The sequence below is a fragment of the Melopsittacus undulatus genome, chromosome 14, assembly GCF_012275295.1.
Source record: "Melopsittacus undulatus isolate bMelUnd1 chromosome 14, bMelUnd1.mat.Z, whole genome shotgun sequence".
Classification (NCBI taxonomy): domain Eukaryota; kingdom Metazoa; phylum Chordata; class Aves; order Psittaciformes; family Psittaculidae; genus Melopsittacus; species Melopsittacus undulatus.
In genome coordinates, this window is record NC_047540.1 from 1,619,453 (window position 1) to 1,635,950 (window position 16,498).

The 16,498-nt window shown below is 58.1% G+C and overlaps 1 protein-coding gene across 1 annotated transcript in view; it reads right to left on the minus strand.

Annotated features, from left to right (window-relative positions):
- Positions 1-16,498, minus strand: part of MACF1 (microtubule actin crosslinking factor 1) — a 131,369-nt gene that overhangs the window by 95,531 nt on the left and 19,340 nt on the right. Inside the window, exons 2-5 of the mRNA XM_034069104.1 lie at positions 5,986-6,047; positions 4,653-4,742; positions 2,256-2,333; positions 807-899 (exon numbers count right to left, since the gene is read on the minus strand). Coding sequence (XP_033924995.1) covers positions 807-899; positions 2,256-2,333; positions 4,653-4,742; positions 5,986-6,047 — 323 coding nt within the window. The remainder of the gene's footprint in view (positions 1-806; positions 900-2,255; positions 2,334-4,652; positions 4,743-5,985; positions 6,048-16,498) is intronic.

Sequence of the window (16,498 nt, forward strand, 5' to 3'; positions counted from 1 at the left end):
CAACTTACCCCCATGCTCCCCCCAAAAGCACTGCTCACCCATCCTCCAAGCATTAAAACCTTCCTTATGAGGTCCCAAAGCCAGCGCCAGCCTCATCTGCAACAGCAGGGATGCAGCAGGGAGCTGGGACACAGCAGCTTCCCGGAGCAGGAATGGCCCCGGTGTTAATGCCACATAGCTCACACGCTGCTGACAGCAGCAGTGCTCAGCCAGCCAACATGCCAGCACACTGGTGGCATTCGGGGCTGTGCCCTGAGGGCATCAAAGCTACAACCAGGTAATTTGAGGTATTAAAGACCTGAGACCCTGTTTTGCAAGAGCATCTACAGCACACAATTGCTGGAGACGGTCCCGGCTGCGTTCCCCAGCAGGGCCAGAGAGCTTCTCCTATCCCTGTCCTGAACCACTGTCATGCAGCTGACATTTTCCATTGCAGCAACCACACAAAGGGCCGGGAGCACCTCGGGATAACAGCCCCATGCGGGTGGGAGCTCATCCCATTGGATCCCCCATGGATCTGCTCTTCTCCTCCAGAGACATCAGCTGAGCAAACAGCTATTGTCAGCAACCGCAGTGCCAATGGGAGGCCACCACACACAGCCCATCATTAATGATCCCATTCTGGAAACAATGGGGAATGGGTGTTGCTGTTCTCCAGCACCAGTCTCCACGATCCTGCAATGGGTGTGGATCCTCCAGACCAATCCATGCAGCAGCATTGCCACAGAACACATGGACAAATGGATGCCAGCTCCATCCCACCCCATCCACCCCCCATCCTTCCACAAGGAGCAATCCTGACCTACCTGGAAGTGGAGGATGATGGTCCAGATGAGCCCCAGCGTGAGCTTGGGGTTGCCATCTGTAATGTCATCATTGCGAATGTTCACCAGTTTCACCTGAAAGAGAAGCACCAGGGTCAAAGCTCACCCATAGGAAGGGGGGGGACACATCCCTGACCACACTGTCCCCATGGGCCACCCCAAGCACTTCAATGGGGACACGCATGACCCCAGCGCTCCCTGAAGCAGCAGCGAGGCCACCCCATGCCCTGTCTCAGGAGGGGTTTTTCACATCTCCAGCTCTCTCCATCTGGAATTGCTTTCCCAGCACTTAATGGCTCTATTTTAGCTCACCCAGAGAAACTCCTCGTCCCCAAAGCCCTGAGCACTGCTGCATAATTTAACAGGCACAGAGCACGGGTAGAAGAGGATGGCTGAGCTTTAACAACTCATTCCCGGGGTCAAATCCAGGCTGCTTGGGTTGGTTTTCAACTCTAATGAAGCAGAAACACCAGCACCCACCAAGAGCCCCATCCAGGCAGATCCCAGCCCACAGTCCCACAGCTCCCTTGCTCCTGCTCTCCCTGCAGCCCCTATCCCGGGAGCTGCCACATGCTTTGGGCTCTTCTTCCCCAATGAGCTCCCTATGGAGGGTCCCCACTCCCCAGCAGGGCTCCAGCATCAGTCTCCAGCAGGAGCATATGGGAAAAGCCATCCTGCTTCAAAGGAAAAGCTGTTTCCTCCAAGTAGAGAAACAAGCTCCATAGAGCCCTCGGCAAAATGTCTCTATCAAGGGGCTGGGGAGGAGGAGCAGGGGGCTGGAAGCAGCTCACCCTCCCTGCAGTGGGGCACAGGCACGTTCATTCAGTGCCCCCAGGGCAGCAGGGAGCCCTGCTGCAGCAGGAACGGGTCAGGTTTATCATCAGCTCCGCATATCTGGGGAGCATCTCAGTGGGGAGACCTGACCCAACAGGCAGAACGGGACACACGGCCCCAGGGTTCCACCTACAGAGCCAACAAGTCTGGGGATGCATCCCAGTGCTCCAGGCGGATCCCGCCCAGGGGTGCGGAGGATGCCTGGGCTCTGCACAGGCACTGCAGGGCCAGCACCTCCCTCTGAAAGCCAAAGGGCGATGCTGTCTGTCCATGGGATGTGCCACAGCCGCCCATTGCCGGTGCTGGGATTGAAGGCTGTCTGGGGAACAGAAGTGCCCGTCTGTGACATCTGTGATCCCCTTCCCACAACTGGAGTCTGGTTCCTCATTCTGATACTGGGGTTTTGTGCTGGGAGCGAACAACACCTACAGGGGAATGTCCCCTGAGAGCCATCCTCAACCAGCACTGGCACCACGGGGATGGGCACACTCTGACCCAGGCTTGATGCTGCTTTAACACCATTCCCGAGCCCCAGGCAGGGGAAGGAAGCAGGAATCACCCAGCTCTGCTTCGGGATGAGCCCAGCTCAGCCCTTACCTGTCGCTGCTTCAGGAAATCCAGGGCAATCTGCACGTTCTGCAGGCGATGGAAGCGCATCCTCCCCTTCTCCCGCGGCTGCAAGAGAGGCAGCAGGTTATGGGGGGGTCATGGAGCTGGGCTGGCAGCTCCCCACATGCACACCCACCCCCTGTGCCCAGCGTGCTGCTGTGACCCCGTGCACTGCACACATCCTGCTCTGTCCTCTTGCTCTGAGTCCTCGATGCAAGAGGGCAAAAAGGCCACGGGGGGATATGGAGGTGGGAAGACCCCAAGATCTTGACCTCCTCCAAGAGCCCAAGGGTTGGCATCCAGGCTCTGAGCTGTGTGCTCAGCCAGCAGCAGGCAGCACCGGTGCAGCCTCCAAGATCCCAAGGCAGGATCCCACCTATCCCAGTCACACAAACTGGGAAGAGGGCTCAGCATGAGCGGGTGCAGAGTCTGCCCCATCCAGGTGGAAGCAGAGGCAGGTCTGCTCTGCAGCAGGACATGGGGACACAGACAGGTCCCCACTGATGGCAAAGAAGCCACAACCTCAGCCTCAGCCCCCCCTGCAGACCCAGCTTATGTGTGGGCTCCAGGCCCCATTTCCAAACCATTGGGGAATGCCCTGGGCTGTGTTCATCACTGCTGCTGCTGGCAGGGGGTTCTCCAAGGTACCAGGAGCTGAGCTGTGGCCAGGGGAAGGGTATGGGGTCTAGGATGCTGGATCTGCTTTGATACAGCAGGAAGAGGATTGATGCCCAAATCCTGATGCCAGCCTCAATGAGGTATCACCAGGATGCTCTGAACTGCTGGGACAGCCCAAGGCCTCTGAGTCCCCTTCCTTCCCCAGCCTGAAGGGGAAGAGCTGCCCCTGCAATGGGAACATCTCCAGGGCTGCAGGGGCTGGAGCCTGGTGAGCAGATGCCACAGCCCCAGCTCCTCCTGTGATGCTCCAGGTGGTGGTGACCCCATGCACAAGGGAATCATCACCCAGAGCAAAGGGGGCTGGAAAACACACCTTGTACCCTGAGTAAGGCTTTGGGGTCTGGCCCCCTCATGAGGACCATCGGCTGTGCTCGCTCCTACCTCCACTCACATGCATGGGGGTGCTGGTGCTGCCCCGGACCCTACAGTGGCATCAGCCCCCCCGAGAAGGTGCCTGTTCCCTGTCCATGCAGTGCGAGGTGAGCAGCCATCACTGCAGCCCCGTGGGGGGGACACATGCTGTCCCCCCTGGTGGGTGCTGTGCCCTGACTCAGGCTGACACTGCAGGGTGCACACGGATAATCCAGTTCAGGTGAGCAGAGCCCAGGAATGAGAACAGCAGAAACAGGAGCTCCTGCAGCTTCCCTTCTGCTTCCCTTGCTCATGGTGCCCATCCTGGGTATCCAAACCCCAGGAGAAGGGAAGGTGGGAGCCTCTGGGCTGCACTGGACTATCCGCCGGCACTGCAGTGCCTGCCTGGGATACAGACTCAACCTACTTCTTCATCATCATCATCTTCCTCCTCCCGCTCCTCGCTGCTTGCACGGCACCAGGCCGGTGCTCTCACCAGGCGAAGGCTCCGCTGAGCTGGCGGCTCTATGGGCTATGGAGGATGGGAGGGATGGCAGCGATGGGAGGGGGACACACAGGGAGACACAATGGGAACCAAAATGCAACACCAGGTGAAAGGCAGAACAAAAGAGTGGAGATGAAGGCAACCGGATCCCTGGCACTCCCTGGGCCCCAGCACAGGAGTTTCCCCTTGGATTTGAAGCGTGAAGAGAAGGAAGCTGTCTGGATCACAAGTAGCTTGATCCAAATTTCCAGCCCCCACAGAAACCTGATTTGGCATCTTGTGGAGGGGAACGGAGGGAGATGGGAGATCTTCACCCAGATCCTATTTTAGGGGAAAGCTAAAATAATTCCTGCTGTGCTACCCTGGGATCTTCCCAGAGCTGAGTGAACGTGTCAGTCTGAGGAGGAGGAGGAGGAGGAAGGAGGGGGACTCTACGATGCTCATGATGCAGGATGAGGTTTGCACGCCACAAATGCAGCTCAGGCAGGAGCTGAGCATGGGGCAGGAGCATCAAACCTGAGCTAAAGCACTGGGCAAAGTCTCACAGAAAGAGCTGGAGTCAAAGCCATCAGTATCTGCTGGTTTAAATGCAGGGGAAGGTTTGAAGCCTCCACAAAGGCTCTACCCAGGGCACCGCAAGCCAGGGGCAATGAGGGATCCAGGAGCAGCCTGGGGACATGGGTCTGGGTGGAAACAACTGAAATAACAACTAATACAATAAAAGGAACAAGGACAGACACCTGGAAACAAAACTATGGTGTAAGAAATGACAGAAGGGAAGGGGGGGAAGGATGGAGGGGACCTATGGGGATGGGTGGCAGCAGCATCACTGCCCAGCCCCAGGCACTTACCAGCTTGACCCCTGACAGCACCTCCAGGAGGGAGATGAGGTTGTGGCCATCTCGTAGGTCTTCATAGAGGTCATTGATGTGCTTGCGCACCTGCAGGAGGAGCAACCATCACTTTACATGGTGATTCCAGACCGACGGCTATGAACAGCGGTCTCCTGGCTCCCAGAGAACCTGCTGTGGCTTATATACATGGAACCAGACTCAAACCACCCCTATTCCAGGCAATAGAATCATAGAATAGTCTGGGTTGGAAAGGATCTTAAGATCATCCAGTTCCAACCCCTGCCATGGGCAGGGACACCTCACACTAAACCAGGTCACTCAAGGCTCTGTCCAACCTGGCCTTGAGCACTGCCAGGGATGGGGCAGCCACAGCTGCTCTGGGCACCCTGTGCCAGCGCCTCAGCACCCTCACAGGGAACAGCTTCTGCCTAAGAGCTCATCTCAGTCTCCCCTTGGGCAGGTTCAAGCCATTCCCCTTGGCCTGTCCCTACATCCCTTGTCCCAAGCCCCTCTCCAGCTTTCCTGCAGCCCCTTTAGGCACTGGAGCTGCTCTCAGCTCTCCCCTTCTCTTGTCCAGGCTGCCCCAGCCCAGCTCTCTCAGCCTGGCTCCAGAGCAGAGCAGCTCCAGCCCTCGCAGCAGCTCCATGGCCTCCTCTGGATGTGCTCAAGCAGGTCCCACATCCTTACACTGGAGCCCCAGAGCTGGGTGCATCCCCTGAGGTTTTCCCACAGCAAGTAGCCAAAAGCTGATGCTGAGCTCAGCAGAGCTGGCAGGAAAACACCAGTGACACCTAAAGCCCAGAGAGCTTCATCTCCTTGTTCCCTCTTTTTCTTTTCTGGAAAATGGAGAATTAATTACAAGGCCCCTGGAATTAACCAAGAAAAGCATTAGGCACCTCACAGTGCAATGTTAATCCTGCTTAGCTACCTATAACCACAAGCATCTCCCTTTGCAGCCCATTTCCACACAGGAGCATCCTTCAAATGACAAGCAGCCCCTTTGCCTGGCAATAGGGCCCTGAGATCTCCTCTTTCACCCTGATGATGACCAAGCCTCATGTTACAGCAAGGACGGGGTACTCAGGAGGTACATGCACTAACAAGGGCTGTGTGGTGATGCTACAGTGCCCTCCAAAGGCACCAGCACATTCCCACTGCAACCAGCTCTGCTCTGAGCACAGCCACGAGTGTGAACACTCAAATCCATGCACAAAGTCATAGACAAAATACAACTTCTTTAAGAAAAAGGCATTCAGCAGCCAGTGCTGAGCCAGAGCAGACACACAGATGGTCACTGAACCGGCCTTATAATAAACTGCATGTCCCTTACCTTCATCAAGTGCTTATTGACCCATTTAGTGAAGGTTTTCTTCTGGACTCTGTCCCGTTCATCTGCCAAAAGAAGACAAAAGGAGGCTCTTGGTCAGTGTTTCTCATGCAGAAACTCAAATGACACTGAAATGAGGCGAAGAGAAAGAGGAATCACTGCTGGTGCCAGGCTGGATGCTGTGCCCATGCAGGGTATACAGAGGCTGCTTGTTCATGGGTTAGTGCACAAGAGGCAGCTCTGGAGCACCTCGCTCCATACCAGGAGCATCCACACAGCTACAACCAGACAGAGTGATGGGGTTTGGGGAGGGAACAGTGTTACTTGAACAAAAGCAGCATGGATGATGTGGATGATGGGGACAGGTAAAGGATGATGGGGACAGGTACAGGATGATGGGGACAGGTACAGCTGCAGCTTGCATCTGAAACCCCTCAATGGGTCCTCCCTGTGCCTCCGCATCCCTCCTGGACCAGCACAGGGAGGCAATTGGGGTTTTCCCAGGCCCCCTCTTCCGGACGGTGTCCCCCTCCCCTGCCCACTCCCGGAAGGCTTTAGTGCATGAGATAAACCCCAGATGTCCCATACCCAGCCCCAGCCTGTGCCATTAGCAGCTTATTGTGTCGCTGTATTTTCGGTTCATTGGATTGTCAGGATTTAATGTGTATTTCTGTCCCACGGCTCAGCCCAGGGCATCCTGGGAGCAGGGGTGACAACGGGGGTCCCATGCCTGGGGGTCCCAGCCCCACAGAGCAGCCAGGGGAGCTGCCAGCCCCATGGTGGGACAGGATGGGACACTGATGGCCGTGCTGCCAAGTGGCAGTGTGGGGTACAGGAGCTTTGCTTTGCCTGGGTTTGGTGCAAAACCACAATATAATGGACATGTTACCAAAGGAGAGGACACGAGGTGGGGTTGGAGGGTTGGAGGGTCCCACGGGGTGCACGAGGAGGGCTCAGGGTACCCCCAGCAGCCAGCCCTGTGTCAAACAGGATCGCATGGTTTTAACAGCATCACCTCAGAGGAGAAGGTGCCTCAGTACTGACCCCCAGATAGGACCCAAGCTCCCGAGTACCACCCTGTGCAGCCGGGAGGTCCCTGGGATACAGCAGGGAAGGGTAAGCCCCACAACCCCAAGACATCCCCTTGCCATCAGTCTGCCTGGAGCAGCTGCATTTGCTTCCATTTGAAGCCAAAAAAACATGGAACATGAGAAAAGCAACAGCCCTGGGCCAGGCTCCACAGACACACGTGTGTCCTGCCCGGATGGCCCCATGCCCCTTCCTGGGATAGGGAGTCACTGGCCAGGGGGGTCCCTTCTCTATCTGAGCAGCCACAGCATCAGGGGAACCTCCCCACATCTCAATGCACACAGCATCTACCCCACATCTCCCCATCCACCCCACGGCTTCCCCATCCCAAAGCCCTGCAGCGGAACACGCGGCACACCAGCGGCACATCACATCCCAAATCCCGCTCCATCCCACATGGAACCAAGTGCCAAAACCCATACAGTGGCTGAGCTCTGGTTCCCCACCCCACCGGGCTCTGCTCTTGGGACCACGCGGCCAAGCCACGGAGCTGCCGCCTGGCACCGCCTGCCATAGGAAGCTGCGTCACCCCCATGTGTTCTGAAGGTCCCTTCCTTCCCCCGACCCCTCCATGGTCCCTTCCCAGCCCTGGTGCTCATTCGGGATGGGTAAAGCCCTGGTGCAATGGTGGGAGCTCCCTGCGGGTCAGCAAGGAGCCGCGGTGGGTACTGACCGATGCAGCACATCCGGCACACGAGGCAGGCGCTGAGCCCCCGCTGCTCCCTGGGCAGATGCCTCCTCTCCATCACCCAAGCCTGGGATGGGGAGCGCAGGGTCCTGGCAAAGCAGGCTCCTGGGGAAGGGGCTTTGGTGGCACCACCAGCTCACCGACCTTGGCTGTCTTCTCGGCCGCAGCTCCTCCCACCGCGCCACTTCCTACCCCCGGCGTGGGCACCAGCCCTTCCTCCTGCAGGGCATTGCCCCAAACCCCATCATCACCGCAGCGGCTGCTTCCCCTCTTCCTGGTGCTTCTCCCAGTGCTCCCAGTCTGCCCAGTGCCTCACCACTGCGATCCCAAGGGCCGGCACAGCCACTGGTGAAGCTCCCAGAAGGAAGCTCCTGGCTTGTTTTCCAGTTAATTGCAGCAGGACGGGCAGGACAATGCCAGGCTGTTCTCTGGGCTCTCACCCGCCTGCCTGCGGATCCTTCCCAAATCCCTCCCCGGTCCAAAGCAGAGCCGGGACTCGGCCGCAGCCCCGCTCGGCACGCGGGGAGATAACGGGGGCCTCTTATCACCACCTCTCTTCCTTTTCTGCTATATATAATCCCCCTGCAGACCTTCTGCCGGCAGGAACCCGGCCAGGAGGGTGACAGGAGCCGGGCTGCTGCTGGGGAAAGGCAGGAGCATGTCCCGGAGCACCACATGGATAACACGGGGATGGAGGCACATCACCCGAGTCCCGCATGGGAAGCCTGCAGCAGGTCTCCGGTGCTGGATCCACAGCTCCTCAGTGTGCTCCCTCTTCCCATCTCCTGCAGAAATAAGGGGGTTTCCTCCCTTTTTTGCCCTGTCTCACCACTTTGGGTGGCTCGTGGGCTCTGACCAGGTTACACCTCCTCACCCTGCGCTCCTGCTATCATCTGAGCTAATAATAATGCCCAGTTACTGCTTACTAACGATATTAAGGCATTGCAGGCTTATCTCTCCCTGGCTAATCTTTGCCAGACTCACCCTGATGAGCAACTCATTGCAACCCCCCCATGCTTGTCCTCTCCCGTTTAGCAGCGACTCACCCCAGCCACCAAGAGCCACCAGCCACAGAGGTGGAACCTGCACCTCTCTGCAGACAAGCCAGCAGTGCCACACAACCATCCCATGGCTTCCAGCACAGCCGATGCTGTCGGAGCTGTAAGGATGCTCCAGATGTGAAGCACACTCACGTTGCTGCTTCTCGAGACAGATCAGACTCACAAACACCAGGATGAGCCAAGCAACAACCAAGCTTGGACATCCCCATCCCTGCCCAGGCACACAGGGATCCGAGATCTGCTCCACAGAGCCTGCACCTCGGCAGGACCACACATGCAGCTTCATTCCCTCCTCACCCATTTGTATATCAGGGCACAGTCCACTGCATCCCCAGGGATGGGGATCCCAAAGGCACCAGGGCACTGTTTGCTCTCCATCCCTGCAGAGGGGCCAGAAGCAGCAAGGAGCAGAGGCAGAAGGTGGGGATTGAGGTTTTCCCACTGTCAGTCCCTGCAGTGAACCCAACTGGCAAGGAGGGGAGGGGAAAACCATCCTGCCCCATTGCTGGTCTCCAGCACCCCAAAACCAGGGGCATCAGCTGGACGTGGAAATAAAGACCCATAGACCCCAGGCACTTCCATCATCACTGGGACGGCTCCCATGGGTGCTGGGTGCCAGGGACCCTCCCACACCACCACAGCTCCCTGCACAGACAGTTCCCTGCCTCTGTCCTGGCAGCCTGCCTGTCCCCAGCAGCTCCCAACACGCCCGGCCGGGAGCTGCCGCTCCCCAAGGATCTCTCCTCCATCATCCTTGGCCTCACTCACTGCCAGATCCCATCACTGGTCACCTCCTCCTGCCTCAGGCTGTTGCAAGAGCCCAGTCCCAGTCCTACTCCTAACCCTGGCCAAGCACCCCTCATCCCACCAGGTTCTCCAGTGCTCCTCTGGGATGGCTCTTCACCATTCCTGGGAGGAAGCTGAGGGCTTTCAGTGTCCCCCAGCAGCTCCTTCCTCCTGCTGGAATAGAGCCTGGAAGCACCTCCCAAGCTTTCACCTCCTGCTCATTAATTCTTGCTACAGCTGAGGGAATACAGGAGGTGTCAGACTGCCAAAGGGGAGACTGGGATGAGCTCTTAGGCAGAAGCTGTTCCCTGGGAGGGTGCTGGGACACTGGAATGGGTTGAATGGAGATGCTGTGGCTGCCCCATCCCTGGCAGTGCTCAAGGCCAGGTTGGACACAGGGGCTTGGAGCAGCTGCTCCAGTGGAAGGGGTTGGAGCTGGATGAGCTTTAAGGCCCCTTCCAACCCAAACCACTCTGTGATTCCATGACCTCTCCAAGGCCACGCTCAGTGTGAACCCCATTGCTTTCACTTTGAACACCTTCCATGCAAAGAATGGGAATGTGCCTTCTTTTCCTTAGCATGGTGCTTTTAAGATGGGGGATATGCAAAGAACCTGCCTGGCCGAGAAGCACGAGGTATTTCAAATATGCTGGCTGCCAACTTGGTGCTGACATAATCCACCATGACAAGAGAGCCGAGAGCAGGCAGGATTTACAGAGCCTCTCAAAACAGGGGAGGAAACGGTGCCTGATTCAGCCTGCAAGAATGCACAGGAGATACCTGCAGTGGAAACCGTTCCAAGAGCCAGGAATGTGATGAGGAAGACACCTGGGAAGTGGTGATGTAAAGGAGCCCCAGGCAGATGCTGGGCAGAGGTGGGAGAGCATCACAGAGCAACAGAGCCTGCTGTTCTGTTCACCCCAGCTTCCAGGATGCTGTGCCCATGGGGTTGGTGTCACCTGAGCTTTTCAGGGAAGGAGTGATGAAGGAAAACTGATATGGAATATACTGGCTGCTTGCAACACTTGCACTGGGAGCTCTTCCAAAGGGACATTGGAGTGGACAGGGGATGGTGGATCCAGAGGGTTTACTGGGTGAGCGGGTGCACTTCTGCACAGCAGCATGGTTGTGCAACTTGGTCTCCCAAGCAGTTTGGAAGGAGAAAGGAATATCCCATAAGCAATATTTGGGGGAAAGCCCCTGCGCACTGCTGCAGCCTCACTCCTTTACATGGGAAAAGTGGGAAAAAAAGGGGAATTGGTCACGGATGCAGGGAAAAGGCCCCATGCAGGCACAGGCTGGAAAAACAGAGGGAGGAATGAAAACAAACTAATCCCAGGAGAAAGGGGTCGGGACAGAGGAGAAGCTCCTGAGCGCTCATCCGGGCCCGGCGCTGTCCCATATCCCTGTAACGAATCCTCATCCTCCCCGGGCAGCGGTCATGTGCGAGCCCTATTTTGGGAAACTGAGGCAGGGTGAGCCCCAGCTGCTCAGTGAGCCTGTGCCAGCACCGGGAGCAGCTCTGGGGCCACATCCTGCCCGTGCTGGTGGCGAAGGGGACGGCGGAGGCAGAACAGCAGCCACGTGTCGAGGGCTTGCGCCGAGACAAAAAGCAGCTTCAATCCCAATGAGACAACCCCATCCCAGTGGGACAACCCCCATCCCACTGGGACAACCCCCATCCCAGCCGCTCCCACCCCAACGTGGGCCGGGAACGGGTGGTGAGACCAAATTTAGGCACCGAAACCTCTGCCCCCCCCTCCCCTCCCGGCACAGGGACCCCATTACCACATCCTCCTCCCCTCCAGGCACATCCATCCCTGCCCGTGCCATTGCCACGGCTTATGGAGAGGGAGAACAAGGCGTGCTCCTTATGGGATTGCCGCCGGCCATCTTACAGGGGCTGCCCCTACCTTCTCTGCTCCGGCTCCTCCAGTACAGGACGCCGGCGATGCCCAGGACGTGGCTCAGGATAAAGGCAGCGGGCGGCAGATAGGAGCTCTCCGAAAGAGGCATCGTCTCCTATTCCCGTCCCACTGTCCCAGGCCCAGCTCCCAACTCCTGCCGGCATCGCCGGGGGGGGTGAGGGGACGGGAGGGTGAACCGCTGCCTGCAGACGCTGCCCAAACTTCCTGCCTGTTTCTGCCTCCGGCTGGCTCAGCCCCGGCACTGGCAGCGCTTGGGGACAGCGTCAGCGGGACGGGAACAGGGAGATTTGGGAGCTCAGGGACAAGGGAGGGGGGGGGGAGAGGGAGCAAGCGTCAGAGCGGCTCCAACATCGTTCCTTGGTGTTCACGCGGCCAAACTTTGTCCATCCCCCCCCCCGCTCCGGGGGGAGAGACGTCATCTCCTCACTTTCCATTCCCAGCCCCATTGGAAGGAGGCTGCGGCTCCGGCCGGGGTGGGATGGGATGGGATGGGTGGGAGCAGCTGCCGTGCGGCATCACCGCGGCATCCCGCTCCTCATGGGAGAGGCATGAACCCCAATGGGTGAGGGTGGGCAGGCTGGTGATGCCAACACAGTGAGGGCAGCCGGAATGGAGGGGACGGTGGTTGGGAGATGTGGGTACCCTGTGCCCGTCTGCCTGCAGGAAACCCTCTGCCCCACAAGTGAAGGCAACACAATTCGGGCTGCTGGGAGCTGGGAACCCCCAAAGTGTTTCCCTCCCCTCCCTGGATGCCTGTGTGTTAATTGCCAGGTCACCCACAGGGGGAAATACCCACAAGAGATGCTCGATGCAAACAGCAAACGCTCATCCGTATCCCAGCCCTTCCAGCAGCCGGGTGCCGTGCTTGCCACCACCCGGCATCCTGCATGCCGAGCCCTGGCAGCCCAACCCTGGTTACTGACAGTTAGTGCCAGGCTGGGCGTTGCTCTCAGTTTCACTTCTGTTCAGAACCGTTTCCTGCAGCGAAGGTGCAGAAACAGCTCATGGAAACCAAGAGCAGCGCATCCTGCAACGGCCACAGCATCCCCCATCTGCCATTGAACCATGAGCATCCCCCTGTTTGCCATTGAACCATGAGCATCCCCCCGTTTGCCATTGAACCATGAGCATCCCCCGTTTGCCACTGAACTATGAGCATCCCCCCATTTGCCATTGAACCATGGGCATCCCCTTGTTTAATATTGAACCATGAGCATCCCCCCGTTTGCCATTGAACTATGAGCATCCCCCGTTTGCCACTGAACTATGAGCATCCCCCCATTTGCCATTGAACCATGAGCATCCCCCTGTTTGCCATTGAACCATGAGCATCCCCCCGTTTGCCATTGAACTATGAGCAAACCCTCCAGACATCACCCATGGGATGGGTGATGGAAAGCACGAGTTATCCCAGGGCTCGGCGCTGTTGCAATGTGTTTTCCACAGCCTCATCCCTGCTCCGATGAAAAATATCCCGGCACAGCTTTCATCTAAAGCAATCTGCTTTGTGTTAAGGCAGGGAAGTGCTGCAGGAGGCATGAGGCCACCATAAATGGGCCCGTGGGCCACCATCAGAGGGGCAAATAGCACCTTGCAAGGCAGACGCCTGCTGCTGCCGGTGATGGGCTGGGATGTGCCAGTGGAAAAGGCTTTTGAAAGCAGGAGCTGGTTTTCCCCATCCCCCGTTGGACAAGGCTTTGGGTAAAAGAAACTCTTTGAATGGATATAGCCATATCTATTTTTATCTCTGTGTAAACATATATAAAATAATGACTCTTTATATATATATATATATATATATATATATATATATATATATAAATATATAAATATATCCCTCCTCTGTGCCAGGACACCACTGGTCCCACACTTCATCCCACTCACTTTAACTCCATTTCCCCTTCCACACTCCCCTCACCAGCACAAGCCTCCTGCCACTGCAGGAAGCTGATAACAGCCACAAACAGGACATGGCAGACTCGGGGTGCAGGGAGCTTTTGGGGCTCTGGGGACCCCCCAGCCCCGGATGCAGCTACCAAACACCCCCCCCAACAGCTCATTTCAGTCCTTTGCAAGGCGCCTGTTTCAGCTCCAGCAGTCACCTCACCCCGGAAACGGGTGGGGAAGGGCCATGGATCTCCTGCCTGTGCAGGGATTTGGGGTGCAGAGAGGCTGAGCCCCTTTGTGGGGGGATCCCCACCTTGCAGTGCTTCACCAAGTGCTTTCTGCAGCTCCAAACATCACCCAAAGAGGGGTTATCCCCTCCATCAGTGCCCCCATTTCCCCCCAGCGCCCTGCCTGGATTTGAGGGTACCCATGGCATGGGCTGGGGTCATGGGCTGCTCCGGTTCCCCACTCGCTCCAGCCATTCCTCACACACGGAGCTGAGTCACCCCTGGCTCCGGACAAGCATTCTGGGGCCAGGGCCGGTCCTGGTCCCTCCCCACCATGTGCCTCCTGGTGAGTAATGCTCAGGCGACCCGGCCCCGGCTCCGGCATCTCCTTATATGACTGGGGAAGCTGCCGGGCACGGCACACGCTTCCCGACACCGGGTGGGTGATGCCACCAGGATGCTCCTCAGTTCCCTGGGTGCTGGTGCATCCCAGCAGGTCCCCCAGCAGCTCCAATAGGGACACATGTCCCACCAGGGAGGTGGCAGCCAGGTGGCACTGTGGAAGCACCACAGTGTCACTGCACGGCGATGCTGCCCTACCTGGGTGAAGCATCTCCCCATGGCTCTGCCTGCACCCCCCTGTGCCCAAGGGGGTGCTTGCCAGTGCCCCCCGCACCCCCCCCCCCCATCAATTACCACTGGATGAGGACGAAGTGGCTGTGAGCGCACCAAGGAACCCTGTGGGTGTTACAAAGCGGGATCTCTGTCCCAAATAGGGAGTGGGACCACCCCACACTGGGCAGGGAAAACCCTGCTCCCCACAGTGGGGTAAAGAGCCCATCCAGCAGCAGTGCTGAGCACACACAAACACATAACCCCAGTGCAGGAGCCAGGTTTCCTGCTGTGCTTCCTCTGCAGTGCTTTCATCTTTCTGCTGGTTTTTCCTCCTTTCTGGAAGGTTTTGAGGGCAAATCCCAATTGCTGTGAATTGCAAAGGAAGGGGCAGATCTGGGGTTTGATATCAGGGTTTTGGATCAGGGATGCTCAGGTCAGTCACAGACAGACATCACCCACCACTGTCCCAGGGCTCCCCATGGAGCCCAGTTTGGCTCTGGCCTTGGCATGGGGGGCACCGTGTTCCAGCAAAGCCACTGCACCCCAACCCCAAGCTGGGGAACCGAGCACATGCCCCGCACCAGCACTCAACTGGGATCAACCCTTCTGGACCACAGCTCTTCCCCCTGCAAAACCCAGAGCTTGGCTAAGTCCACATAGGATCACAGAGTGGTTTGGGTTGGAAAGGACCTTAAGACCATCCAGTTCCAACCCCTGCCATTGGCAGGGACACTGCACACCAGACCTTGTCATCCAAGGCTCTGTCCAACCTGGCCTTGAACACTGCCAGGGATGGAGCATTCACAACCTCCCTGGGCAACCCATTCCAGTGCCTCAGCACCCTCACAGGGGAGACCTCATCTCCAACGTGAACTTCCCCTGTTTTAGTTTAAACCCATCATTGCCCCCTCCTTGCAAACAGCAGCAAACGCTGCTGCGGGTGGGCAGACAGAGCTCAGCAACACCACCTCCAGCTGCCGAGCGCATCCACATGTGCCACGCACCCCGTCCTGCCCTCACATCCCCGTCCTGCCCTCACATCCCTGTCCTGCCCGCACATCCCCTGCCCGCACATCCTTGTCCTGCTCTCACATCCCCGTCCTGCCCGCACATCCCCGTCCTGCCCTCACATCCCTGTCCTGCCCGCACATCCCCTGCCCGCACATCCTTGTCCTGCTCTCACATCCCCGTCCTGCCCTCACATCCCCGTCCTGCCCTCACATCCCTGTCCTGCCCTCACATCCCCGTCCTGCCCTCACATCCTTGTCCTGCCCGCACATCCCTGTCCTGCCCGCACATCCCTGTCCTGCCCGCACATCCCTGTCCTGCCCTCACATCCTTGTCCTGCCCGCACATCCCTGTCCTGCCCGCACATCCCCGTCCTGCCCTCACATCCCTGTCCTGCCGACAAGCACGGGCAGAGCTGCCGGGGCGCGGAGGCTTCGCTCCACCCTGCCCGCGGCGCCAGCAGCCATGGGAAAGGGAAGCAAGAACAAAGGTGACATTCCTTGTGATCTGGGCTATTAAACACAGAGGTGGAACGGGGCAGGTCGCGGCTCCCGGCACTGCCCAGCGCATCCCTGCGGGACGAGCTCCTCCGCTCCGGCACAAACCTCTCCTTGTGCTGTGAATCACCCTCCCCGTACGTGTGCGGGCAGAGCCGCCGATCCCTCGCCATGCGGACGGCCCCGACGCCAGGCCCTGCCCATGTGCCTCCGGCTCCTGGCAAACCGGGCGCATTCCCTACGGGAAACATTTTCCTTCTGGCTTTCATCACGACCGAGCGGGCGCGGGTGCCGTGCGGGCCCCTCAGCATCAGCTCCCGGCTCCAGGGCTGGAAAAGGGCTGGAAAAATAGGGATTGTTTTGTCCCGACGTGTCTCGTGGTCCTGGATAAAAACAACCTCCTGGACGGTGGTGTTCGTGCAAACAGGGTTTAGGTGGGGGACAAGGGTCTGAGGCTCTGAGTGCTCCATCATCACCCCCATGTTTGCACAGGGAACTGGGGGGTTCGCTCACAGCTTTGCTCAGTGCAGGGCTGACCTCCTCAGACCAGAGTCTGCATTAAAAGGGTGAATGTTTAACTGCAGATCTCTCAGCACAGGAGCTGCTGAAGGTCAGCTGGACACAGCAAACACGGGCAGAGGGACAATGGGCGCAGGGGAAGCTTAGACCCATCCCATCGGCAGCAAAGCCTGGACTCCAAGGAACCAGGGGCAGGAAGTGCTGATGATAA